The following is a 27993-nucleotide window of genomic DNA, read 5'->3' on the forward strand; positions in this document are numbered from 1 at the left end:
AAGTTCCTCGCGGGCACATCACCCGTTGGAGAGAGCTATCGCCGTCCAACCTTCAGCCTGGATTCCAGCACAGGAGCCCACGGGTTCCCCCACTTTCCTTCTTTCGAAGTTCCGCTGAGATTCTGTTCCTCTTACGTCTCTGGCTCGCAAGCCAGCCAGGTAAATGAACGTTACCTGTGGCGGACATTAAACTGAACTCCAGGCTGGAGTCGGTGTGCGGTGATTGAGACGTACTGATCTCTGTGGCCGCTGGCTGGGTCCCTTGCATTCGTAGGGGACTGGCACCAACAGACCTGAGAGGGCAGTTGATTTCTTTCTTCGTTTTCGACAAGAAGCCAAGTGCGCGGCACGATACTCGGACAGTCCCAATGTCGCTATAGACGCCCATTCGGGGTCAACTACGGAAGTGCGCGTCGTACATCGGATGCCGTGTTGTGCGCTCTTGGTAGGCATACCCTGAGTGTCGCGCATAATGACCCTGCATCGACCGAACTTCCCCGGGGCTTTCGCTGGCCCGCTCACGCGTGGCGTCGGCCCGCTCGGCTATGGCACAAGAAACTTAGCCTAGGCATGCTGCATGCAGCCGAAGCTGTGTCAATACGGCAACAGCGCGGCTGCTCCAGGCTCTGAGCATGCTTTTTCTGCGCTATCTTTGTTCGACGCGTAAGGAAAAACCGTCCGGGTATGTTCGTCGAACACGTGACGGTGCGGTCGAAAAACGATAAGCTTGTCCTCTGAGCTATCTTGCTTGGTTAAACCTGCAGTTCCCAGTCGTGATTCGGGTGGAATCCAGCAGCAAAGAAGAATGCTCCTCTCGTTTTCGCTATGTGGTACCTGTGAACTTCTTCAGATTCTCTGCAGCAAGAGTTTTTCGTTAAGTCGCAGCGCGACCGCCGTTGCCTAGAGGTGAGGGGCCGTTTTCCTCTGCTGTATTGAGGCAAACCTCGAGTGATACGCGTCTGTCCTGTGAGGCGAAGTGAAGGCATCAAACGCTGCAGCGGATCTGCTACTCAGATGTCGAAGTGATCCTGGCGCGCTCAAAATACCGTCTCTCTAGTTCCGGTTTCCTGAGTCCGATGGTCGGATTCTTGCGGAGTTTTCTGCGGCGGTGCGTTCCGTGTGTGGTGTACCTGCGTAACGCTTCGGTGTGTTCCTTCTTTTCTTGGTTTGACAAGTCAGCGGTCGGAGGCAATCTGCGAAGGCTTCTCAACGGTTCTGTACAACGGCTTCTTTCCGCCGGAGGATCTGCCGGCTTAGACGACCGTTTCGAAATCGGGTTTTTTTGACGTGTGTGGAGTCCGAGATGTCAGTTGTTCGCACTTGCTCTCTCGCGCGCTAGCGAAAGCCACTAGATCCCACTGCGTTACTTTGTCCTGCTTTGCTTCGCTCCTGGCTACCCAGTTTTAGGAGACCATAGAGGGTGTGCTCGCAACTTATGTGTATGCCTGACTACACGATTTCTGGAGACCATAATGGGTCTAATTACATCTTACCTCTATGCTGATCTGCTTCCAGTTTTGACTCTAGCCCATCATACCTCAATGAAGTTGAATTGTAAGCGACGAACTCCGAAGTGTATGTGGGTTGATGCCGCTGGTCTTGATTGCTGGACTGACGGAGAGTATTACACCATTACGTGGTAACGATCAAGGGGCAGTCCAAAGAAAAAAAAACGCTTTGAGATCAAGGCTCCGCGTTTCCGATGGACGCACTTCAGAAGCTGGCGGGCTCTACAAGTCAGGGAGAGGAAGATTTCCTTCTTCTTTCGGCTAGCAGCGCAACCAGTGCAGTGGAGGCCGCACACGAACGGACAGGGACTGGAGAGATCGAGGAGGACCGCCGCGAGACAGAAGGAGTAAATCTGAACGGGCATGTACATTCCTCGACGAGACACGCTTGCAGAGGCCAAAAAAATGACGGATTGGTGAAGACGAGACATGAAAGGGACGAGGAAGGAAAGGTCCGTGAAGTACGACAGACAACCTTGGGGGAAGCGGAGGAATCGTGGGGAAACAGTGGATCACGGGGTGATGATTGCCGGAAAGAACGCATGGGCACAGCGAGACGCTCAACCGTCACAGTCGCTGAACGTGCAGCCCCTCTCCTTACACGGGGCGGAGAGGCGGGTGTTGTCTGTGCGAAGGTAGAAGAAAATGCCTCTGTAGCTGGCGAACAGGGGCCAAGACATCGGGAGATATGGGACAAGTATGCAGGAGCCTCGGTCGACCCCAGAGCTGCAGAGTCAGCACGATCACGGCCTACTCTTGTGCTACCGCCTCTGGCCGTCGACACACCTTTCACAGCACCTCCGTTGAAAGAACAGTCCCCGAGGACAGAATCAGAAGCTTGCTCTTCGTTCCCGCACGGCTTTTCTTCAGTTGAGGGCTTTGATGTGACTGCGGAGTGCGCGGAGGAAAGACAGCACCAGGTTCAAAACGCAGAACTCCTCACAGGTTCTTTTGCACCGCGTATGGCTTCACTTTCTCCACAGGGGGAAGATTTTTTGACCAAGGTTCGTGATGGACATCCCACTGACGAGGACCCCACGTCTTCTTCGGCCTCTTCTCTCCCATGTGCCTCTTCCTCTCTGCCTTCCCCGACACTGTCTCCGTGCTCTGCTTCAGTTGGATGCGTTGGCGAGCGCGCTTCAGAAACTCAGGAGGTAAGGAGAGGCGGTAGGGAAGGATGAACACTATGCAGACCGGACCGGTTCAGACCAAGCGGCATCGGCGGTGTGGCTGATGAGTCCATTTGCACACAGCGGACGTGCTTTCTGGAAATTACCCGTGCATGTACAAATGCCTGGTCACCCTCTTTACCCGTCTTCTGCGCAAACCAGACACATTACGTAGATCTATCTTATTCACTTCATCTGTGTTGTCCGAGTTTATCTATGTGCTGAACCTGCCTAATCTGTCTAGCTCTCAGATTCGTACACGTGGGCACTTGCATGCCGGCGTGTGTAAGTGTGCATACGGCTCCGTTTATCAACACTTTTTTCATGCGTAAGTGTATTTTCTGAGATACTCAGGGTGTATTCTCTTCTCCGTAGCCGGGTGAAGCGTCTTCCCACTGGTCAACACAACGCGGCAGGTGCTGCGAGGCGGTGAGCACACCAGCTGGAACGCATTGTTCTTCTTCACCATTCCACTTATGCGGGGCGTTTTGCTTGGTCTTCGTCCTGTGTCCGCGCATAGTAGGTGTGACCCGGAGTGTTGATGTCTATGCTTTCTTGTTTTCTCGTCACTTACGCTACACAGGCGGCGCAAGTCGTAGTGGACCGTCTGCGAAAGGAGAAGGTAGAGGCTACTCAAATCTTTGCGGAGACTTTGTCTCGTTACGATGAGGAGATCCGAAGTTTGAAAGCTCAGCTTGCTGTAGCTACTTCGGTATCTGCTGTTAACCAGCGTTCTCCTCATGACCAAAAGACCCGTCGTTTCTCCTCCTTTTCGACTTCTCGGTTTGCTCCCGCATCAGCCTTTGCCGGACAGCCTCGAATACTGAAAGCAACTTCTTTTGATCTCTTTTCTTCTTCATCGTTGCCCCGTTCTGTTGCAAGTAACGTCAGTCAGTCTCGACAGCAAGAAGACATGGATATAGTGTCTGAAAAGAAGGCACCTGGCCTTTCCCGACTACGCTCCTCGTCGGAGACTCTTCCGGTTGCAAGTTCAGAGTGTGTCCAGAAGAGCTGCGAAGCGGAGTCACCATCGTCAGCCGTGTACTCCTCCACCTCCATGAAGGACAGTAGCTGTAGGGTAGAGAGTCTTCAGCCATCCTCTGTCAACGTCGGCTCGCGCGCTGCCTCGTCGTCTTCCCCCCGCGCCCTTCTCTGTGGGTCATCAGCCACTCTCCAGCAACGAGGGGACACCTCTTTGGCCACTGGTGAGGAGTTTCAGCAGGTCCCGCGTGGTAGTGAAGCTACCAGCAGCTCAGCACAACAAACAAAACCAACCGATTGGCGGTTTCGCATTTCTCCTCGTGACGACCATCAGCAAGAGAGAGCACAAGCTTCTCTCTCGTATGACCGTAGTGACGGCGAAATCTTTCAGCATGGAACTACAGAAAGCAGTCCAAGCGGGACGGCTTCCAGGGCAGCTGAGAGAGGGGAGGAAGCGTCAGAAGAGACAGGTGTGACTGGTCGTAGGGGTTCCCACCATTCTTCGCCTGCCTCAGGACCATCATACGGCAATAGTAACGCTGGTGTGGACTCAAAGAGGTCCTTGGTGGCGAGCTCACGTCGCGAAGCAGAACATGCGAAGCATCGGGGTGGGAGTGGTGGTGAGCTGCAGTCATCCAGCGTGTCTTCGAAGCCACCGCTGCAGCGTGTGAAAAGCCGCATTGCCGCTACAAGCATGATGGCGAAGAAGCTGTATGGGATGGGGCGACTGGCCACTGGCCTTCACTATTATCCAGGTAGCAGCAGCGGTAGTAGCGGAGGGGGAGGAGGTGGTGCTGGAGTGGCACGTTTGACGGACGGTCCACTGGAGAAAGATGGTGAGACCATTTTGCAGGCAAGACAAGAGAGAGGAAAGGAGCGCGTTTTTTCAGGTTGTCAGGGAGCTGGTGTCACTGGGGTTGACGACACTACGTCTGAAGGAGAAGGATCAGGGGCCGTTCAGCCCGCTGCTGAAATCTCAGGTAGGTTGGGAAACAAGGGCATAGGCGACACTGGAGGTTTGACTGAAGAAGACCAGGGGAGGGAGATCGCTTTGAGTCCTTCAGGACTGGTTGATGGTGGCGCTTCTGCAGACAGTGCGCACTCCCTACATGGAGAGAAGAAGGCGTCTTTTCCTCTTTCGCTCCTCCGTCTGGATGGAGGTAGCGGGAGAGGGACAGCAGCAGAAACCGGCAGGAGCACCCATGAAAGGACTGCTGGAGAAAGAGAACGTCGTACTGGCTCTCCTATTGCGGGAAGCGGGTCTTCCGCGGCTCTCGATAAAGGAACCGAGAAACATTCATCTTCCTCCAGCCTGCTGCAGCACAGCGGGAGTAGCAATCTGCTTGCGACAACGACCGCGTCCTTCAATAGCTCTTCTAGTTCCACTGGTAGCGGTGGAGGAGGGGGCAGGTCTTGGAAGACGCTGTTTAGCAGAGATAGGTTCGGGGGAGCAGGGACCTCGAGGGGGAATAGACAGCAAGGAGTGTCGTCGTCGGCCGGCAATATGTCTCACCAAGAAGAAAGCGCGGCCGCGGCTGCCAGCGTTTTTTCGACGGCCATTTGGATCGATGTGATTCTGCCGGACTGGCAGCGACAGCAAGGCACACAGCGATTCAAGAAGCTTCTTGAGGAGGGAGTACCACACGAGGTTCGGGGCGAGGTCTGGAAGAAAGCGGTGGGGGATCAACTTCACATCACTCCTCGACTGTACGAACTGCTTTTAGGTCGTGTTCAGCATGTTCGTAGCTATCTCATGCGCACTAGTAGACGGTACCGTGATCGCATCAACGAGACCATGCGCACAGAGGGAGACGGAGACGTAGAAGGCGAAGAAGAAAAAGAGATGTCTCGGTCCGACTCTGGCCGTTCTGTCGCGCCTTCCATTCTTAAAGACGAGGCGATAGTTTCCAGCGGCGCTTGTTGGTCGGAGAGCGCACGAGGAGGGGGGGAACTAGAGGCTGGTGCCTGGGAAAGTTGCTGCCGGTGCTGTCATAAAACGAGGAAGGGCACAGGAGAGGCGGCAGCGGTTAGAGCGGACAATAAAGCAGGGACACCGAGTACGGTGACAGGACAAGCCAAAGAAAAGGTGTCCTCCACGGCTCCATTGAGCAACGACACCAGGGCGGAAAGAGCCAGTCTTGAAACTGATGACACGGTCGATGAACGCGGACAGAAATGTGAGGAGGAGCGCTCTGCTTGGACGTGCGGTCAGAAGAGGGACTGCGCGTGCACCTCCCTGACAGAAATCACAAAGCCCGCACACGCGAGTGCCTTGAATTCTCCAGGTACTCGTACTCCTTGCTCCACCACGGCTGCGAAGGAGTCGTACTACTCATGCGCAACTGTTTCTTCCTTCTCGCGCTCTGAGACCGCCACTGACTCATCTTCGTCTGCACCCCAGAAAGAGGATTTGCAGGCAATCCGAGATGTGTCCTCTCCAAGGAGTTCACATCTCGTTGGTGGTGAGATATCGGAGACCCCCAATGCCCTCTCTCTGCCTGCAGTGGAGTCTTGTTGCTGTTGCTGTTGTTCAAATTGCGGATGCCATGCATCCCGAAAAGCAAGTCATTCTCGAGGGACACCAGGGGGAATTTCGCTCTGCCGTACGTCAAGCGGAGAGACCAGGACCACCGAAGGGAGAGAGGCGATCTCCGGTCACATGTTTACGCCAGCTCCTCTTCCTGGCTCTCATCCCGGTCCGTCGTCCCTTGGTGCGTGCGACTCTGACCCGTCTTATTCTTCGTGCCCTTGCGGTTTCTTCAACTGGGAGACCGACGTTTTCGCTGCTTTCCAAACAATCGGCATGGACTTGCATCGTACTCTCCCTCGCTTGGGGGCGTGTCAAACATCAAAGCGACTTATACGGAGTAGCACGTCAGGAGCTTCTCGTCCACAGCCAAGCAACTCGAGTGAGACCGGAAAGCCTGACGTGTATTCAACTGCTGACACGGCGGAGCCGGCGCCAGAATCCACGGAAGCCGTTGCCCACAGTGGTGTCTGTACTCCACCTGATCCTTCTGATGAGGGGACTGATTCGACGAGTCGCGATACCGAGCCCATGTGTCAACGGAGAAACAGCGTCGCAGGGTCAACTTACATGGGTGACAAGGCTGCTTCACACAACAGATCTTCGGGGGCTAGCACTCGGAGCAATAGCAGTAAACACAGCAAAAGTGGACTGGTTTCTTATCCTTCAGCCTCTTTTTCGTCGTCAGGCGCCTCTCCTACCTCTTTTTCGCGGTCAACACTGGGAGGAAACGGGGCATCTGGAGTGAGAGGGGAAGGCCAGCAGAGCGTTGTTGATTCACAGGCGGTACAGCCACTGCCTTTTGGGGTTCCAGCGAGCCACATGATGTACGAATACCTTCGTTGTGTATTGGAAGCCTACGTCATGTTTCGGCCGGACATTGGTTATGTTCAGGGCATGGCTTACATTGCTGCTACCCTTCTTCTCTACATGGACGAATATTCAACCTTCGTCTGTTTAAGTAATCTCCTGGTCAGTTCACCTCTCTATCGCACCGTTCTTTCTCTCCGTACACGTGGCATGGACCCTGTGTTCTTGTCCTTCTATGTCTGGGTATCTGCACTCATCAGCTTGTTTGCTCGGAGTGCTTCCGACTCGTGCCATGGGTGTGGATCTTGTGGAGCACTGGTGCGCCTAAACACACATGCAGAGTTCTCGAAACACGGACGACTTGTGTGCAGGAACTCTTTCTGTCTTCTGCTTACTCTCTGTTCCAGTGTGATGGAGACATATCAGAGGGGTGCTCTAAACCTGGTAATGTTCAAGATCGGTTTCTCTGTTGCGGCCTCTGTTGCCACATGCATTTCCATGGCGCGTAGGTGTCCCTGTCTTTTCTCCCCAAGAATTTTTCGTGCAAGCTCGGTTCCATTGATTTTGTCGGCGTCTCTTTTCATCTAGAAGAGCCGAAAGATACATGTTTCTTGGGGACGGGAGAAACCTGTTTCATCTTCGGGTACATGACGGCTGTCTTGCTGTTTTTCTCTCGTTGTATTTTCTCCTTTCACAGCTTAGGCGATCTCTTCAGGCGTTTTATACCTTCGATATGACAGTAGTAGCGCTTTACTTTCGTACATTCGATGCGCTCTTAGCCGAACGACTTCCGAATGTCGCAGGTCACTTTGAGGCGCTCGGCATCCACAGCGACATCTTCCTTATTGAGTGGATGTACACTTTGTTCACCAGGTATGCTGAGCTGGATGGAGGTGCTGCCTCGCTGTACGGGCCCCGATCTGGCGTCTACAGGCTGATAGCAGTTCTTCTCCCTCTAGTCTGTATACAAGCGCTACCCACAGCCCTTGCATTTCTTCTCACTTCACACTTTGACACTTCGTCCTATAAAGCCATGCGGTGTAGCAAAGGGCTTTGCGCATCGTCTTCGACGTTTTTCTCTGTCTCTCGACCTGATTTTTGATCCACTGTACACGATGACAGAATATATGTTTTTGATAGCTGCTAACAGACTGGACAGTAGTTGCACTCTCACATCTTCTCCTTCCTAGGGATGAGAGATCCCGCGAAACTCTATGCCTATGTAATGCTTCTCTTCATCTGGTCCTGGCAGTGCCTCCCTCTGTATATCGGTGCCCTTCAGTTCGCTGCTAAGAGGTCTCCGTTGCAATACCGCCGTGGATACTAAGACTGTTCTGGGGCCCTGGGGTCTCTCCATCTTGTGTTCCTGTGAGGGGCGAACCCTCCACTGCTAAAGCTGTTGCTGCAACACGTGGCTATACCTCAACTTACTTGGCCGTTCAGCAAGGTGTTATTCTGGTAGTAGGGAGATTCTGTGCTAGGTTTCGTGCTGTATAGGTATGACGGAGAAAGTGTTTGTGTATTCGAATGGATGCGATAGGCAGGACAGCGTTTTTGAAAAGAACATCTCGTTTTCTTGTTGGTTCGCTGGTGCGCTATAGATTTGTGTCCATAGCGTAGGGTTGTCATCTATGACTAGTAGCGTGATGAAGAAAGTCAGATGAGAGTTGGCCGTGTATCAAGTTTCTTTTTTCCAAGGAAGAACTTGGCGAGGTGAAGAAACAAGACTGCCAGGGGATTCGTCTCCTCCCTGTGTTTGTACCGTTCACTTTTCTTTCTCTTCGTCTTTCCAGTTGTCGATGTTAACGGTTTCTCGTATAAAACATGCATCGACAACAAACTTCTCCCCTCTGTCTACAACGCGGCGGTATCTGTGTGTGTGTATGTTCCTCAGGTGTCTCCCGTTTGAATTGGTAGGGCGCGTATGGGATCTGTTCCTCGTTGAAGGCGATGCAATTCTTTTCCAGGTGAAGTCTAAAACAAGTGCTTTATTCCGTTTTCCTCTTTCGCGTGAAAGATTCTTTCTCTTCGTTTGTCAGCACGTGGGCTCACAAACTGTTGGGAATTCAGACAGACGTCACTCTTTCCCCTCTGTGGCTGTGTGTCCATTCTAGCGTTTCCCGCGATTCAAAGACTGTGTAGAAGACGTGACTGTTGTCCGTATGTAAGCCATGTGTCTCTCCCCAAACAGTCTGCGCCGGTACAAGTTCACAGGGTCCTTTCAAGCGTCAGAGCTTGATACGTACCCATACGCACACTGCGTTTCAACTCCAGTGATACCATTGACAAGCTTCGCACTTCTGGAAAGTTATCCTCTGTCTGTTTCGAGGCAACTGTTCTTCTGGGTTTCGCCTTCACGTCTTTCAGCTGTGAGAAGAGTATCATTCGTTTGACATCATGCATGCGCCTCCTTCAGTCTGAGGTTTCAGTTTGTTCGCATATGCGCATTCCCCCGAAATGCTATCAGGTGTTCTGTCTGTTCATCGCTGTCAGGATCCTCCTCCGTCAGACGTGAATACGTTTTCTGGATTGTCTATCTCATATTCTTTCGTCGACATGTCGCTGTTTTGGTTTCCAGACGTCTTTAGCGATCCTAGCGTATTTTCAGGATGAGCTGCAGACCGGAACTCTGGATGGTTGTATGGCTGTACTTTCATCCTCTACGACGACGCATTTCCAAGCCATGCAGGTAACGCACCTTTCACTCCGCCACAATGAGATTCTGTCTCATATCGCTTCGAGAAGAATGCAAAATCCATCCTTTCATCACGTGCTGCGCAGAATTTTGCTCAGGTGGACGTGACATACCTTCCAAGGGAGATTGCTCGCAATGTGCCACTCGTTCGTTTGTCGTCCTTCATGCTGCGCTGTACTCGTCCACATCATCACATGTTCACCCAGGGCATGCGTGTGCGGTAGACTGTCGTCGCCAACTCAGTAGTGTCAGTGCGTGTGGTGGGTGACATGAAAGTGCAGGCTTCGCGGTCAGGATGCGTGTCTCTCTTAGTCGGATCCAGTCTTGAACCGGCAAACTTCACGAGGGTCTCCGTCTTCATTCTTTTATGGCAGTCACTGATCGTCACGTCTTCAAAAAATACGATACGAGGACGCCTGAGTGAAGCGTGATCTCTTTATTCAGCCGCATCTATCGCGGTTCTTTCTTTCATGGCTTGCCTTTCCTAAGCAGCGGGCGTTGGCGTGAGAGGTGTAGGCGGTGGCTTAATCCTGCACTATGGTGAGGTCTCCCTCACAGTTTCTTCTTCGTTCGCCAGCTACTTGCTTTGAACGGTACGTTGTTTCCGCTCTATGGTTGTCTGCGGGGACGTAAACTGTTTTGTTTCTTCCCTGTGATAATGATTTTGTCCTCCCAGGCGGAGAAGTTCTTAGCTTGCTTTAGGAGCATGCCGGTCACACAACAACGCGTGGATTCGTTGATGGCGTCTTTATCGACCGCGATGACAAAAGAACGTCAACGCCAGCAGCACGCAGCGCTGAGGAAGTCGCCTGAAGTTACCAAGAAAGGAAGCGGTTCTCCGGGCTCGTCGTCTGTCGCTGTTACGTCTCATTCGTCTGTCTCTGTTTTCTCTGCATCCTCTAAGATGTCGGGAGGCAACCCTTCTCTTTCACAAGCTCACGCTACAACTAGCAGTGACAATAGTCCCGGCCCTACCAGTGCGACAGGAGAGAGGAAGCTCAAGAGAACGGAAGAAGGGACAGAAGAAGACAGAGGTGCTTCGACGAGTCGAAACTCTCATGTAGGCAGTCTGGTTGCGGGCTCAAGTGTTTTCGGAGCGTTCAAAGGAAAGAAAGAAGACAGGGGGAAGACTCGAGGAGGAGGAGGAGGGTCACGAGAGGGGAAGAAAGGAGATATGGTTGTAAGGAACAGTCCTGCCACTCTATGGTGAAGCATGCTGGAGACTTACCCAGCGCCGAATGGTACACCAATCAAGCTCCTCACAAAGCAATGTTACGACACATCCAGCTAGTCTTTTCAACTGTACAGATTTACTTTTAGATGCGTCGTCCCGAGTTTCCTTTCTTTAACAGGATAAGAAAGGATTCACGCCACCTCTTTCACGGTCCAGCGTGGGGTGTTGGTGTTCGCTCTCCCTGAGTGGTACAAGTTCATGCATAGTTTCCGAGTTACACAAGGCAGTGTAATTTCCGCCTTGTGCTTGAAGAAGCGAAGGGGGGCACCATTCAGTCGCAGACCTAAATCTGCGGAACGAGAATTGCCACCGTGCCAAACGCTCCGCACAAAGAAAATGTATGTGCACGTACGTACGTCTTTTCTGGATATATGTATCCATCTCTCCCGAGTGTTTTTTGATGGAGCGCACATTTCTACTCAGGTATGATGATGAATATGAGAATCTCTACACGCCAGTCACGGAGCCGTGTTGGCCTGCCGCAAATGCGCGACTCAGTTGTTTTATGCCGTGTCCCGGTTTCTGTCCTTTGGGTGCCAGAGTAGCCGGACGTTTCTGACTTTATGTGGAACTCGCACAGTGCACTCTTGGAAACAGTTTCGATGAAGGAGGAGGGGCTATGGCTGCTGGGTGAGAGACACATCGTTTGCATTTATTTGTAGCGTCGTACTGTCAGATGTAAATTACATCGATGACAAAAAGATTTTTGTACGATTTTCCGGGTCCGTCAGTAACACTCAGAAATGAAGAAACGTGATTTCTTCACCAAGAACATGACTCGGCTCTCCTAGGGGAAGATCTGCTTCATGGTTTCAGTGAAGTTCCCGAGGTGTCACTCGTAGGTTTCCACGAGCACGCTTAGACTAGGGGTGTATTACCGACATTGTTTCTAACTCCCCAGTTTACCCAGGAAGGTAGTAGCCTGTCGGTTCGATTTTACGTGGAAGCAGGAATTCTACTGTCCAACAAAGCCACATGCCAAAGATGTCTAATTGTTCGAGTGATCAACGGGAGGCTGTCGAGTTCGCCTGGGTTCCACTACACTGAGGAGAAAACCTGAATTCCACAGCTAACTGTTTTCGTCTAGGATAGTGTGCCTTTCTGGTGTCTGCCAACCAGCGGAAGGAGCAGAGATTTGGTCCAAGAAAAGCATGTCGCTAAATGTGCTGTGAAGTAGCCAGTCGAAGTCACAACAGCATGGCCGCGTACAAGTGTTCTGACTTCACAAGTAGACAGCGAGCTACTCGAATAACCTCTGCTTTCCATATGCTTCGTCCCTGACCGAAAAAATGCCGGAGTCGTGTAAATGAAGAGAGTTTTACTCTAGAAACAACTGAACTTACTCTCCAAAGAATTCACGTTTACTCAGCTGGCCATGTAGCGTCAAAACCAGAGCGACACATACGCTCATAGTGTGTACCCTTGCAGCTGAGGAGCCTACACAGGAGTCGTTTTTTCCTCTCTCTCGAAGAAAGCATGAGGCACGTACCAATGTTACCCCCTTCCGAACTTCCGGTATATGCTGTAAAAGCATCAAGGTTGTCGGTCTTCCAGTTCTGCTCGGATGACCAGACCCTCTCACTGTCGACACCTTCCTTCCGCATACACGGTGAAGCGATGCGTAATACGTCGCGAAAATTGAGGCGGACCTAGTGTCACGTGGTGTTGGGGTCTGCATCCGGAACAAAAGGCCAAATTGTGTCAACATCTCTCCAAGGTGTGCGAACTTTAGGTTAGATAACCGGAAGACCGAGCTAACAGTTGGCCGTAGTTAACCGTTGTAAGCTGCAGGAATTGGGTGAGATGAATGCATGCATGCATGCGTAAAGGCTTTTTTTTTTTCCGAGCGCCTCATGCAAGATCGAGGATCTACCGTCACATTAAGAGAAGGAACAAGTGCGGAAGCAGCGGAATTGTCTCTAGGAAGAGAGAGTTTTCACTCAGGAGGGATATTGAGACACCAAGCAAGTAACCCGCACGGGGCTATGAAAGATTTCCTTCGAAAAACGAAAAGAAAGGCGAACGCTGCACAGAAGACCGTTTTTTCTCCGTGTCCCGGAGATAAAGACAAGGCCGGGCTATAGGAGGTCCTTACTTCAGTCACGATAGTTCTTTGCTTCCATGACTCGCCTTAGTGATGGAATATCGCTTCAAATACCACCAGGGAATTACCTTGCTCTAAACGAGCCCGGCTCTCCTTCCGACACAGGTCCATGGTTGTGGGATGCAATAGTACTCAGTCTGGAAGCGAATATCTCGGATTCCCTTTTGTTGCTTCGTTCGCGTCAACTTACGCGCCATCTCAGTCAGTGAACAGGCTCCAGGCTGGACCGCCGGCCACCTGCTCCAGATTGCGGGGCCGCGCAGTCCACGCTTGAATGTGGAAGGGGGAGTAGACTCGTTTTTTGCTGCTTTCAGGCGATTTTGTTTGGTCTGGGCGAAGTGGTAGTTGGTGGGTAGTAGTCTCCAGGTCTTCCATTTTCAGGGAGACGTGCTTCTGTCTCCTTCATCGTCGGAGTCCAAACAGATACAACCTGTGGAGCGAACAAACAAAAAAACCAAGGGCCCAAGAATCTTAGGGAAAGCGGAGGTGACGCCTGTACGCAGCGGCAAGTCAGGTTAGCGACTTTAGTTGGCTGTTCTTTCCTTTACTTTCCTGTCTCTTTCTTCCGTTCTGGAAGGCAGTGGCGCACTGGTCTCCACTAACCATGCACAAGGTCAAACCAGAAATGCGGACTGTTTTTTTCTCGCCTCTTCTCCTGTACTCTCGGTCGCTCCCCCGTCGGTTTTGTGGAAGCAGTTTGCCGGCTACTCGATGGGTGCCAGCAGCTCCTAAGAGTGCCAGACATCTATTTCTTTTCTGTACGTGAGGAGGAGAGGGCTGAAACAAGACTATCTGCTTACCGTCAGAAAGAGCGGACTTCAGACTGCTTCCAGGAGTGGCACTATCATGAAGCCACAAGGGGAGTGTCCGGCCCGATATCGTGTCCGGGCGTTCGCTGCGTATCTGTGCTGCGGTCATGTATCTGCATTCAAACTTGTTGAAGGAGCAAAGTAATAGAAAGATCCCCCCGGTGTACCCGGTTTGTTTGAGGTGTGCAGACAGTCTGTCATGTGAGACGATGGTTAACCGCTTTCGTAGCGCCCACAGTGATTTGTTGTGTTCAAATTCTTCATCGAGGCTATGAAATGCTCCCGGAATTCTGCAGAGTCTCCTTCTTTTCCTGTCTGTGGTCTCGCACCTCTCAAGGCTTTTCCATATTTTCCCTGTTTGCCCGATGTGACTCTCCTTGAGCTGGGGATGGGCATTGCCTTTTTCAAATCAGCGTCTCTTCCACCTGTGCTGCAGCATTTCCTCCCCCTCGGCAGTCTCGGCTCTCGTCCTGATGTGTGCTTCTCCTAATGTCTCCCTCACCTGCTGCGGCGTGCGCAACTCTATGGCTCCCTTGCCCTCCTCCGAATCCTTGTCCTTCCACTTCTCCTGCGGGGAAGGAGGTCCCTTTTTTCCGGTGCAGTTTCGTTATCCCTCCTCTAGGGGTTCCTCCCCCGTTGCGTTGTCCACCTCCTTCCCTTCTTGTCTTCGAGTCGCATTTCGATAGTGCACTACGCTTTCTCTTTCTCTGCGAGCAGGAATCTTCATCCTCGGGAACCCAGCGTTCGGCTTCTTGTCTCTCCCCTGAGAAAGCCCCGGAGGACTCGCCTTTGTCCCCCGGTGTTTCTGCTTCAACGGTCTCTTTTTTACCATCTCGTGATGCAGCAATCACAGCGGGCGCCTATTGCGCCCGAGAGCCAAGACCATGGCAGAAGAATCATGGCATGGAAAATGGCGGGGACAGGAAGGAACAGAAAGGGGACAGCATGGAGAGTCGGAGAGAGAAGAATGCAAACCGTGCAGCTCCGGTCATTCTTCTCCCGTATCCCGCGGGTGTATGGGAACGTCATTTACCTAGGTTGCAAGCCTTAGCCACGTCGTCGCTATCTACCAGATGCAGTCTTATCTTAGCGTGTGCTTATGCGGCATTAGCAAGCACTAACAGTCGGGAGCTGGCGGTGTTCACTTCTGTACTGAATTCTCTTCTCCATCCCGCTCGGAATTCTCTGGTGTACCTAAACCAGGAATATCATCAGCTGGAAGAGCACTTTCACTGTCTCCAGGGCGGCATACCCAATGTGGGAAAGAGCAACGATGACGACAGGGAAGACATAGCGTCTTTTCCTCCTGTTTTCCCATCGGCTCCCTGTTTGTTCCCTCCTTATTCCCCTGTTTTCTATACTTCTTCATCTTTTTTCCCTCTCTCTACTTCGCCTTCTCCTTCTGTGGCTGACTCTCCTTCTTCGTTTTTCGCAGCGTTTCTCTCCTCTTCTTTGGCTTCGCTTCTCAGGACAGCTCCTCTCATTTTACCTTTCTATCGCAACAAGATGATAAGCACATGTCTCCCTCTTTTGGTTTCTCTTGACAGAAAGGGCTTCTGGACGACTCTTCTTCTTCACCTTCTCCGGTATGTCTATACTCTTCTTCTTCACCCCCCTACCGCGTCAGCTGCGGGTGAAGCGGCGGCCCGGGACGCGCAGATTTCACAAAGACGTTGGAAAGCTCTTTCCTCTTCTTCAGGCTCGCAGAGTACCGACCCAAGGCAGAGGAACGCCGGGACAGGCAGTTCCTCTTACTCATCTTTTTCTCAGCAGAGTGCCTGCCGCACCTCTGATAGTTCGGGTGGGGAGAGTAAGGATATCTCTCCCACAACCCACAGCTTGACAGTTTTACGGTTTCTTAGACAGCAGCTCGATCACGTGTGTACCCATCCGCCCCTCGCCGCTGCCTCTTTTTTCATATGTGCACGTCTTCTGTTAGCGTCAACAGGGGGTGGGAGCCTGCAGTTGGTAGGTCGAGAAGCGGAGAGTGTGGTATCGGGTATTTGGCTAAGAAAAAAAGGAAGGGCGGGAGTGTGTCTACTGGGTGGACGGGAGGTAGTGAGGGTTATGGGAGAGCTAGCTAGGGTTGCCTCAGTACGCAGAAACGTTTGGCCGGTGTTACTGCAGCCCCCGGAAACAGCCTTGCTGCCACTTCTCGTAGCGAGAGCAGGAAGCTGCAGTAAGGGCCTGGAGGGGCGGGAGGGAATAATGAGACGAAGAAGGACAAGAGGACATGGTTCAAGATTACGAGATCGCAACGGGACGCACGGAGTGATAAGCGGAACTGTGGATGAAGCGTGGTGTGGGGCGGAAAGGGTTGGACATGAGGGGAGGAAGAGATCAAGAGCTGGAGAAGGGGTGAAACCAGAAGCTCGAACAATTATGACAGTGGTGGAAGAACAGCGCAAACCACGAAGCGTGCTCGAGGACGAACCAACCCCGATGGGAGTAACAACAAGTGAAGCTTACTCATCGAAGTCACTTGTCGACGGTAATTTGCCTTCTCTCAAAAAGAGAAGGACCGGTTCCGTTCTAGATTCTTATGTATCTGCTCCGTCCCGCGTTTCGGGGTGCCATGTGTCCACTTCGTATCTGTCTCCTTCCCGAGTTGTCTCTGCTGTGTGTTGTGACTGCAATACGAGATGCTGGAGGCAAGTCGACGCTTCGCGACTGGATGACCTCCTCTCTTCTGGTGCCCAGCACCCTTCTGCTTTGCGATCCCGTAGCCCGCTAACCAGCTGCGAGCCAGGAGTATCTCTCCCTGGGGTCCCAAGGCCAGCTACTTCAATAGACAGCCCTGATCAGTCGACCCCCGCTGAGGGCCGGAATGGTTCAGGTGCGTCCCTGCACTGTAGACCAATTGCTGGGCTACTTGGGGCCGCAAAGAATAGGCTCGTGGCCTCTGAGGTGCAGGGGGAGGCTCCGGCTATCTTTTACAGCACTTCTTCGTCTGGATCTTGTTCTCGGTCTCCATCTCCGGCTGCTTCTCCATCTCCTGTACGCTCTTCGACCTTTTCCACGCGAACAGAGTCGCGTGCTGGCCGGAGCGGATATCAGCACACCGGTCTTTTGTCGGGAAAAGAGTCAGAAGCGACTCTCTCTGATACGCCGGGCAGTTGGGAAGAGGCAGACAAAAGTCACGGGGCTTCTGCTCAACAGCGTCTGCTTGTTCCTTGTCGTTTCTGCCGGCAGCGACTGCGTGAACAACGGGGGCTGAGATGGCGTATGAGCCGGAAAGAGAGGAGAGGAGTACGAGAGGCATCTCTACAATTGTTCTTGTCGGGGACCTCTGCTGCAGATGAAAGCGTTAGTGCCGAAGACCGGAGATCTACTTACAGTGACTCATCAGCGCTTGGTTCCGGCTGTGGCCCCAATCGAAGCAGAGTTACGGCCGCAGCCCAGCCGCCGGGGGCCTCAGCAGACGCCTTAGGGGACGCTCGACTGAGCTCGCGGGTCCCTCTTTTCGACTGGCTTCTTGCTCTTCCACCTTCCACATTCCTTTGCTCGCTTCTTCTGCCGGCCGAGCAGGTGCGCGACATGCATTTTCTGTTTTCTCAGATGCAGCTCCTCTCCTCTGCTGTTGCCCAGGAAATTCTCCAGCCAACCCAGAAAGGTGGTGGCTCCCATCTGACTGGCTTGAATTCTGATACCCCAAGTGAAGCTGTACCTCTCCCGTCAACCACTGGCAGCTCGGGAGGTCCGGCGAATACCACGGTCAAAAAGAAGATAGGTAACAACCCGACCGTGCTTCCTTTTCTTGTTAAGGCGGCAGCGGCCAGTCAGGCTTTCATTTTTGAAGCATTTCACCAGAACTGGCTTGTCCCCACAGGGATATCGGGCAACGCAACAAATCCCGCAGGAGGGCAGGCGTCGGCGTCTTCCTTCTCATCCTCCTGGTTTCCCCCTTTTGTCAGTGATGTCCTGCGGTTGGCTGTTCTGCTCAGTGACGCCTACGCAGTTGTGGAGGTCACTGCAGACTCGTCGCAGATAACTGTAGATCAACAGCCCATGCAGCCACGGTCAAGCGGTCCACATCGGGAGGGCTTCAGGAGCACGGTATCGGCTGCCTCAGGAGACCTCAAGATCTCGGAACGTGGTGATAGACAAGAAATGCAGAGCGAAGAGTGGAGCGCTAAGACGATGAATCATACTTCTGCGCTCTTGCCGTCTGGACAAGGTGAAACGGAAATCGAGCCCTCTCGCATGCTGAGTAAGCCTCTTTGCCAACAGGCCGCTGTCAGCGTCGAAAAGTTTCCCGTGAAAATCGAAGGAGAGGACCAGGATGATTCTTGTTCGGTGTTCTCGTGTACCAGTGAACGCTGGGCAAAAAAGGCAATTCTCTTTCATAACGTGCGAATTTCCTGTCCATCCATTATGTTTGTGCGGTGGTTGCTGGTGTCCGTCCAACAGGGAGTAGCTTTTCCTTTTTCTGTCTTAGTTTCTGCACATACACGTCTCGCTCTGTGCCTGGACTGGCTTACTTTCCTTCCTGCTCATCTTCTTAATCCCAAATGCTTCCGGCCTACCCCTACCCTGTCGACCAAGTCTCACAGCTCAGTCTCGGGTCCTTCTACGTCTAGGGAAAAGGTGGGTGACCCCTCAGCTGGTGGACAAGCTGGCGCTTCCGAGGGTGCAGGCTCAAAGTCGCAAGATGGTAATTGCTCTCAGCGAAATAGTTCCAAAGAGGCAGCTGACACCGTCAAATACTCAGAAGGCGGGACAACTGCTGCCAAGCCTATTCCACCACAGCCGGGGGAGAAGAAGGCCACGAGCCAGGATTCGCAGAGCGTGCCAGCGGAAAGCGGACATGTGCCTTCTGGGCTGACTAAAAACGCTTTGTGGGAGACTGTGGAATCGTGTCAAGCTGCTTGCGAACACACGCAGCAGCTCCTTCNNGCTGCTGCGTCGGCGGCAGCATCGGCTTTCGTGGCTGCACAACAGGAGCAGATGCTCTTCATCGGCTCAGGTGAGAAAATGGTAGGGGCTGCTTGTCCGTACGACAGGGCCGGTAGAAGCTTTAAAGGGGTAGGCCAACCAGCTGATGTCGGAGATCATCAGGGGATGTGGGGCGCGGTTAAATCTGCTGTTTTAGAGAAGAGAAATCGTCAGAGCTCCTTAGAAAGGAAACAGGGGGATGATGCAGCCTTGCTAGGGACACGCCAGGCACCATCAACGCCTCGTGGGGATGCCGCAGATGCTGCGTTGGCTGGGGTGCTCGGGTATGCAGGAAGACTGGGAGGGGGGCGGGAGGAACGCATTGCAGCAGCCAGGGAAGCAGCAAGGGAGACCGTACGGCGTGCCGCTGCGGCGCTCCCGAAAGTGTGGGACGTCACACCGTTTCAGGATGACTGGCTGTATGATGCCGTCGTCTTGCCGCTGCTGCAGTTTTTGATTCCGTGCAAGAAGAGACAGTCCCTTACTCCTGTCCAAGGCGACGGTGGAAACGCTCGCTGCGTATCAATCAACGATTCTCTCTACAACCCCGCAGAACAACTGCGTAGGACACCGTGCTTGTCCGTTCGTGATTCTTTTCCTTCCGGATCTGCGCGGCTAGCAAGGCTGCTACCGTTTGGGTCTCTTTCTTTCCAGCTAGTACTCGAAGCTGCCACGAATCCTCGTGACGCAGCCACCTTACTGGATTTCTTTGGTCAAACACTTGCTTCATATTCACCTTCTTCTCTTCCCGTGTTTCTCCCCTCCGTGGCTGCGGCCTTGGCGGCCTTCGCCCTTCTTCAGCTCCTTCTTCTTCACGGGGAAACCCCCATTCCCGGCGCTCTGGGGCGCACCAGACCTGCGGCACTAGTACTCACAGCTGCCCTGCAGAACCAGACACTACCTGGCCTACTTCTGAGGCAAGCTGGTTTCCCGATCCGAGTAGTCTATAAACGTCTGGGACTGTCTGGAGCAGCCGGGACGGAGCTTGGAGAGGGAAAAAAAGCTATCCATTCAAGTGCGCCGTCATCGCTGGCTGCAAGAGGGCAGGAGGAAGGGAGGACTATGCCCAGGCCCAGTCTGGGAGACAGGGACACCAGTCGAGCATATGGGACAAGTAACCAGGCCGGAGGTGCTTTGATGAGAAACCAGGTCGGAAAGGGCTCTCAGGGTTCACAGGCAGGTAGTGTTGGCTTAGAAAGGGCGAGTGTTGCGTCGGATGAGGATGAAAATGCGAACCGCGAGAAAAAACTGTCTCTTTCACTGGAGGTGCAAACCACAGGTGGAAGCGCCTGTTCTCGTCTTTCACCAGGAAAGCGCATGCCTTCGTCAACTGTTTCGGGTTCTTCAGTCTCGGACGTAGCATCGTCCCGCTCTCCTAGTGTGCAGTCAGTGCCGCATCGGTCTCCCCAACGCAGTTTCGCTCAGGACGTATCTTCCAGTCAGGCACCTGTTTCTTGTGACTTTGCGCTACACTTGGGGGGCGGCGGAGGGAGTGCAGAGAAGAGAACAACGTTACAAATTCATCCTTTGTTGACTCACTGCTGCATAGCAGCCATCGCGATGGTAGCTCAGATAGCTTCTCGTCCCCGTGCTTACCACGCGTTGTCTGAGATCCGATGGAGGCCCAGCGGTGCGAGGAGCGAAGACGCGCTGAAGAATAGACAGTCTCGCGTTCGAGAGGACACGCAGCAAAGTCTAGATCCTTCTGTCCGGCTAGTGTCACAAACAAAATCCGAAAGGAGCAACCGCGTCCCGAATTCGAAAGAGGCCATACAAAGGATGGACGAAATGAAAGGCGTCGAAGGCCCCCAGGCGGATTCCGTCGACGGCAGAAATCTACAGTCTTCAGGCCAGCAGCCTGGAATGAGACACCCGGGCACTTTTCAACAAACCGCAGGAAAGCACGAGAGCAGCAGTATCCGAGTGGGACAACAGGAGGAGTTTGTTCAGCAAGCACAACCCGGGATGGTCTTCACAGGGACTGAAAGAGCGCTGGGAACGACGGACGCAGCTACGCTCCTTTGGGATGAGCGACGGCTGGTGTCGGAGAGACGACCGTCTCCAAGTGACACTTCTGATCTGCCGGAGACCGACCTTATTGAATCGCTTTCTTCTGCGTCTTCTTCGTGCATATGTAGCGACTCCTCCAATTCTGTTTTCTCGGAAGAAGATGCAGATGATGCCGCCCTTGATGACTTTTTCTTTGGTCGCGCTGGCCGAGACGTATGCTTTCCCATTGAACGTTCTCGTGTTCACAACGGATGCGATCTCATGGGGCGGAAGTCGGAATTTGCTGGACTGAGTCGCCGAGACAGTATGGAAGGCCGATCTTATTCGCTGTCTAACGCGCCTTGTCTCTACCGGGACAAAGACCAACTCACCCCCTATCGAGAGCATCACGCCGGGGACGTTGCGAGAGCTCGAAAAGAAGTTGCTCGGAATTCAGCTCTGAGGGAATGTCTCATTCCTCGGTATCGCGTGCCGTTCTTTCTCCAGCTGGACTCCGGGACAACACTCAGTGCAAAAGATCCGAACAGACATAGGAGAGGTGGGTCTTTCACAGCTGCTGAAGTCGCCAACAGAAACTCCTCTCTCGATCTTCTGGACGACAGGCAGGACCGCCAGTCGAGAAGTTCTAGTGCTGTGTGTCCCGGAGTGTTACCGAGGAAGGCGTGTTTTTCTACTAGAGGGACGAGGAGTCGTTCGCGTGCTGGGGGCTTGTCGGCCGCATGCGGTTGCAGGCCCAGCGGTATCTGGCGTTGCCTCCTTAAGAATAAACGCCAGCCTCTACTATCATTGGTTAGCTACGTTGTCCCTGATTTGTCGTTGCTTTCGTCGCTAGCACGGTCAACTTCCCAAAGATCGTGTCGGTCTGAAGACAGTAGTGAGCTTCCCGTAGGCGGGGAGGAAGAGAGACCGGGAACTACCCAGGCCTGTCGCCTCGAAGCTGCGGCTTTCTCAGGAGACAGCCGTGGGTCTTGCGTAACCGAGGGAAACCAGACAGGGGAAGAAGAACCTGGATGTGCAGTCGCAGCACAACAAGGAGGAGATCGTGACCGAAAAAGACTCAGAGAAGAAACAGCGGGGCCATGTCTTGCGGCCCTTGTGCGGAGGATCACGCGTGCGGTTGCAAGACAGCTGAAACCGCCTGACCGTGCCGTGGCGGGCAATTTGAGTGGGACAGGATGGGGTTTGGCTAGGCCGGACAGAATGTTTTCTCGGGGCCAGCATTGTGGAACTATGCTAAAAACTGTACAGGAATATTCTAAAAACAAGGTAGAAGGAAGTGGGCACATGACATCACACGTCGGTGTGGAAACAAAGAACCCACTTTTTACGGAACGTGCAGCACTAAATGACGGACTTGAAACTCTACGGCTCGAGACGGTGGCTTCTGTTGTAGCCAAGGCAATTTTCAAGGAAATCCAGCAACCTGGACAAAAGGAAGAAAAAGGCCAAGAGAAGCAGAAGCAGGACAGGGACTACGGTAGGCGCGAGGGCGGTATAGTGAAAGACATGACGCTGATGTTATCGAAAAGGGAGGAAAGGGGGCTTTCACAGGAAACAGGTAGCAAAACTAGCGGTCATTCCAACGGTGAGGAATACACCGCAGGCCCGGCTGCATTGTCCTCATGCTCTTCGATCCCGTGGGCAACGCAGCTGCAAGGTGACATGACGGCGGAGAAGGAGAGCAACAAGGTGGCTCATGAAACGCAGGCGCCGGATGAACGAAGGAAGCTTCAGGAAGCGTCACCGGGTTCTTCACCAGCCTTGGACATGCCAACAGCTATGATACTCTTGTCAGCGATCGCCGATCAGCTACAAGAGGAATGGTATACCCGTACCGGGACGTGTCACTGTGACGGAGAATGCCCTCCGACGCATCAGAATACAGCCAGTAGCTCGTGTCGCACTCTTCGTGTAACTAACCAAGATCACGGCGGCCGTGGCGGAAGCACGGTCAGCGAATCAGTGCAGGGCATTACTCGGACGGAAGGCCGGAGGACAAGCGGTACTCAGGTACGTTCCTTGAGGCCCTACCTGGCGGGAGTGGTGCTGTGGGGTGCAGTGCTAGCTGAAATGGCAGCTGCCCAAAGGAGTCCGAGAGGAGGCGACGAGTGTAAAGCCAGTGAGGCGGCTGGGCGCGGTGAGTTGTCCTCTTCCAACTCTATGCCTGTAGGGTTTGCAGCGCTCTGGTACCTTGCCCATGCTGCAGGGACGACCGGATCTGTGTACGAAGGTAGCGGACCTTTGACCCGCGACCAATCGACACATGTGAAGAATGACAAAGCGGCGCAGACAAAAGAGCTGCCCGCTCAGAGTGGTGTTTCATTGTCGAATGCACTCAAATGCAGTTGTGGGACTGATGCTTCGAGACGGCTGCGGCTGCTGCTGGAGTTGTACGGCGTGTACGTACACCTCATGATGAGGGACTCTGGGTGTGACACACCAAGAACAGTTGTGGAGAGAGACCTGGCGGAGGGGGTGACTTTTCTATTCTCCAGCGCTACACAGAGAAAGACGACACGAGAGAACAGCGGACAGAATGAAAAAGAAGGTGCGATGGTACCCGAAGGCGAGGACACAGAGCTCCATCCAGTCACTGGGGCTAAGGGTGGAAAGGAAGCAGACTGTGGCTCGGCTCTACTAACATTTTTCTGTCATGTAGGTCTGTTGGATGGAGTGACATTCAACACGCTGTCTGGTGCCTTGGAACCACTAGGTCGTTGGTGGCGGTATCTCAACAAGCTTCTGCTGTGTATCGTGCCCGCCACAAATGCAATTCCCGTAAACGCATAGAAACTACAAAAGGGCTAACACAAGCGAAGCAGGCATCGTACCACCCATGCGATCAATGCAGCCGATGAGCGTCGAACCAGGGCACGTGCTTCCGCCCTTAGACAAAACTGTTACGCAGAGACGCGGGTCATATGTGTTTTCCTTTCTTGCTGTCTATGTACGTTTCTTCGTCTCCGTGCATACTCGTGGGTGAAAATTGTTTCAGGAGGGAGTGTGCCGCCGACGGCAGAGGTAGACCACCGCCGTTTCCTAGCAGTGGATAGAAGGAAATGGTGTATCCGTAGAAAGAAGTTCTATGAGTATGACTGCTGGATACAGTCCCAGTGGGTGTTCAGCCGGGCGCGGTCTCTCGAAGGACAGTTGGCGACAGTTGGTGCGGAAGCTTTCATTTGCTTTCGCTCGTTGATATTTCAGGTATAAGCATGGCTTTGTTGTATTCCATCGTCCGCTCTGTAGCGTGTCCCGCATCGCTGTACACAGGTACACGGGGAACCAGCCAGTGCGCTGGTCATTTTATCATCTTGGGTCTGAAAGAGAAGGATTTTTGTTGGTGTTCCTTCCAGGCTGGCTGCTTTTCTCCCCTCTCCGATGCATGGCACCTCTAGTTGTGTGTTCTCGCATCTCTGGCGATCCTTGGCGTCGTACTCAATTCCTTCTGGGTAGCTTCGTGTCTGTGTGTCTCTCTGTGCTGTAGCTGTACCGCCTTCCCTCGTTTGTTTTCTCGCTCTTCGTCGGGTCGCCGATCCTCCTGAAAGCGGTCCTGCACACATCGTCAGCACAGCAACTGGAGGAGCTCGCAATGCGCTCCGGCCTAGCTACGCTTGCAACGGAAGACGGTGCAGATACGGCAGCCACGCAACAAGAAGAACCGGGAGGAGGAGCTGTCAAGAAAGGGACAGAGGCGAACGACATTCTGTGTTCTTGTTCTACGTCTGCTCTCACTCCAGATCCTTCATCATTCTGCTGCGCTCTGTGCTCCTCGTCTTCTCCTGGGCTTTTCTTTGTTCCTTGTGATACCGATCCTCGTGATCTCTCTGATTCGGACTTGCAAGCTAAACAGCAAGAGAGAAATTGGCCGATCTCCAAAGATCATACTAGGAGCGGGGGGGGTTTTCACCATCCCGTGGAAGCCACACGTCTGCTGCCTTTTTTCACCCTTCCGGAGTGGCACGAACAAGCCAGCATTATCGGGGAGAGCCACGGGGGGCGAGGCTGGGTTACGCGTGCCGGTCACTCTTTCTCTCAGCTTGCCCGAGCTATTCTTTTCCCGTGTGGTGTGTTTCGGCCAGGCTCCTCTGGATCGCCAGTCTCACGCGACAAATTGTCCCTTTCTGATGTGTCCCAGCCTCGTCAGGGTGATTGGTCTCACGCGACGCAAGCCTCTCTTCCGGTAGCGCTTCGCTGGAGGTCTTTCGTGCTTGCTTGGCGATTATTCGCACGTGAAATGGAAGTGTACCACCTCCTCACACATCCGTCGGCGGATTTCCTCTCCCGTCCTCTATTCTCCCTCCGAGTCAGGGGGTGTCAATCCGGGTTGTCTACCGTTGGCAGCCTTGTGTCTCATCAGGAGACGTCACTGCGTCCTGGCAGCGCACTAAGTGCCCCCCCTGTCTCCCGTGGTGAAGCGTTCTCGTGCAACGCTGAGGAGTCCAACAAGGGTTTATGCGCCTCGCAAGCGCCACTTCCTCGCTCTCTTGGTAGTGCTGACCAGGCACTCAGCCTGCCTTCTTTGCAAAACCAGACAGGTTTTTCCTCTTGTGAAGTTCGTTCTAGTCATTCTGTCTCATCTAGAAGCGATACGAGCTCGACTCCTGGGACAGGATCGCAATCACCGTTTCCAGCGAGCCACTCCTCTCAAAATCCGACTCAGACTGCCCAGGCGAATCAGCCGCGCCGAGACCGTCTTCACAACAATTCCCGAGTTTCCAGTGCCAGCACCTCGGCGTGTCAGTCTCCTCGAAGCCCGGAAGACGAGCAAATTTCAAAGGACCGTTTTGCCTGGAATAAAGTCAGTACAAAGGGAGCTGTCTTGCTATGGCAGACCCCAGAGTTTCTTGCAGAATGTTTCCGTGTTGCAAAGGGCATTCCAGAGGCTGACATCTCTATTGGGGAAGAGGGAATGGGGAGTGGAGGGACAGGTTTTGCCTTCCCGGACGAGACTGCTGAACAGTCAGATTCATCCAGAAAGAGCTACTCTCTCTCGTACGATCCAAAAACCCCGTCCGTTCCCCTGCCGTTACCGGTTTTTTTGCTACCACCCGTAGCCCTACCGCGGACGACCTGTACTCTGGGATCCCTCTCGCCTTTGTTGACGCAGGTTCTCAGCTCAGTGTTCGCCCTCTTGTTCAGAACTCAGAAAGACCCTGAGAGCAGTTGTCTCGGCCGCTCTGTTGGGACGAGAGTGGGGGGGATGTTCGCAAGCCGCTCTGAAATGCCTCAGGAAGAGAAAAGATCCCTAGCTACAGCTTTAAGTGTCCCTTTTATCAGTTTAACTCCGTTAATGGCTGCTCTTCGGCCACGCTTTTCTCTCCTTCGCACTGTCCTCCTGGCACTCGCTCGCGCTTCACCTCCTGTGGCGCCGCCGGGTCCTTCCGCCTACGGGGAGCCAGCCTCTATTGAAGACAGGCACGGTAAGGACGATGACGAGACGGAGTACGAAACTTTGATCATAGGTGCTCTTGTTACCTGGCTTATACGTTGGTACGAGAATGATCCGTGTCGACTGGAGCAGATGATCCTCATTTTGAAGCTCCAGCCTCACGCGGTCACCCGCGTGGGCAGCTCTCGCGTGCATCCATTTTGCAAGGGCACGGGATTGACTGGAATAGGCAGATCAGAGTCCGCCCGGAGAGCATCAGGTGAAGACCGATATACGGGAATTGAGAAGCAGCAGCAGAGGCGTGGGACACCAGGTCCTGACGAGGAAGAGCTGCAACTTCAGAGAAGGGCCGCGGCTATTGCCAAGAAAGAAGAAGATGAAGGAGTGGGTTTCTGGTCCAGGGTGACGTAAGTGTCTCTAGCTTAGCTATGGGTTGTCTATCTACCCTAGGAGGATTGGTCTAGGCACATCAACTATGTTGACAGTAGGATTAGAAGCAGGTACTCGCGCATAGTTCTCTGCTGTAAGTCACGGAAGGGGGGGGGGAGGGGAGCGCAGAATTGTCTCCTATGCTGGGGTTTTTCTTCTAAGGTACCCAGCTGCTCTACCACCGGCGAAAAGTTGATCTCCCGTCCAGTTGGTCGCGGGGTGTCTTACCACTGTAGTATCTGTTCCAAGAAAATTCGAGATAGATGGGCAGGCTGTTCGTGTGAAGTGACGTTTTCGACTACATCTTTTCAGACTAAACAGAGAAGGTCTCTGTCTTGACATAGATCGTTAGTCAGCCCTGTCCTTCTGAACGAATAGACGAGCTCGTTTACTTTGCTGAGACATTCTTGTGTGTCGTCCTCGAAGTCTCTTTCTTGAAGGAGAGCGAGATTCCGATGGTTTTTGCTGTGTCGGTCCATCGGAGGTGAGAGTAAAGCTGTTTTTTGTAGGCAGTGGGAGGGACATGATAAGCAAAACAAAAAGTGGGGGAGGCACTGGATCGAGCGCTGAAAGTCGCCTTTTTCTTTCTCAACCAGGGGCGGACATTTTTGAAACCCCACCCTTTTCCTTTATCCTGGTGCTCCTTTGTCTACTGATTGGTTGCTTTCTCAGTGTTCAGGTTGCAGCATTTGCTACACGCCATGCAGCTGCGTCTTTCAGAGAGGAGGGTGACAGCACGGAAACGTCGTCCGTTGTGCTCGGTGTCCGTCTTCCCCTTCTGCGCCTTGTTTCCAAGAAGAGACGAAGACCAACAGGGTGTTGTTCACACCTTCCTCCTTCAGGTCCTTCGATTTCCCCACCCGAGGGAGCTGCTGAAGAGAGTAGCAATAGTCCAACAGAGGCAGGAAGGAAGAGGCCAACAGGCTCAGATGGCACAGAAGAAGAAGTTGATGAGGTTCCTTTGGCTGCCGTACACAGATTCTGTGAGATTCTTTCCGCGCCTCTCCCACAGAGCGCCGGCGTGCTCGCAACTCCCCCCCTGGATTAGCTTCTCCGCGGAAGCATTCTGCTTCCGTCGTTTTTCTTAAGAGTAACTCTCGGTTTTTCGTCGGGTATCCAAGTGTTACCCTGTGTTTGTGAGCCTACCAGCCCGGTCAGGTCTTACATGGAAGCGGAAGCACTCGCGCCGGTCAGCGAGGACTACCCTTTTATGTTTTTGTTCCGTTTTTCCGTCACGTCACTTCACGAACTAGGCCCTGAGAATGTTCTTTCCGCAGAGCGCCACCCACCGTAAAAACGGTACACGAACAACTACAGAAGCAGTGGGTTTACAAGTCGTGAATGAGACAACCAGAAAATCTTCTCGTTCATGTTCTGGGATAGCTACTCAGCG

At 53.2% G+C, this 27993-nt stretch overlaps 2 protein-coding genes across 2 annotated transcripts; both read left to right on the forward strand.

Annotated features, from left to right (window-relative positions):
- Nucleotides 1-650: 650 nt before the first annotated feature.
- CSUI_008457 (tbc domain-containing protein) lies at nucleotides 651-10900 on the forward strand (the record flags this gene model as incomplete). Its single annotated transcript, XM_068068590.1, has 6 exons — nucleotides 651-2662; nucleotides 3261-7157; nucleotides 7693-7868; nucleotides 8890-8962; nucleotides 9574-9684; nucleotides 10367-10900. Exons 1-6 carry the CDS (start codon nucleotides 1703-1705, stop codon nucleotides 10898-10900), a joined length of 5751 nt encoding a protein of 1916 aa, XP_067919431.1. The 5' UTR covers nucleotides 651-1702.
- Nucleotides 10901-12846: 1946 nt separating this feature from the next.
- CSUI_008458 (tbc protein) lies at nucleotides 12847-27926 on the forward strand. Its single transcript, XM_068068591.1, has 3 exons — nucleotides 12847-23437; nucleotides 24267-26578; nucleotides 27273-27926. Exons 1-3 carry the CDS (start codon nucleotides 14327-14329, stop codon nucleotides 27646-27648), a joined length of 11799 nt encoding a protein of 3932 aa, XP_067919432.1. The 5' UTR covers nucleotides 12847-14326; the 3' UTR covers nucleotides 27649-27926.
- Nucleotides 27927-27993: the final 67 nt, after the last annotated feature.

This window comes from Cystoisospora suis (assembly GCF_002600585.1).
Source record: "Cystoisospora suis strain Wien I chromosome Unknown contig_4745, whole genome shotgun sequence".
NCBI lineage: Eukaryota > Apicomplexa > Conoidasida > Eucoccidiorida > Sarcocystidae > Cystoisospora > Cystoisospora suis.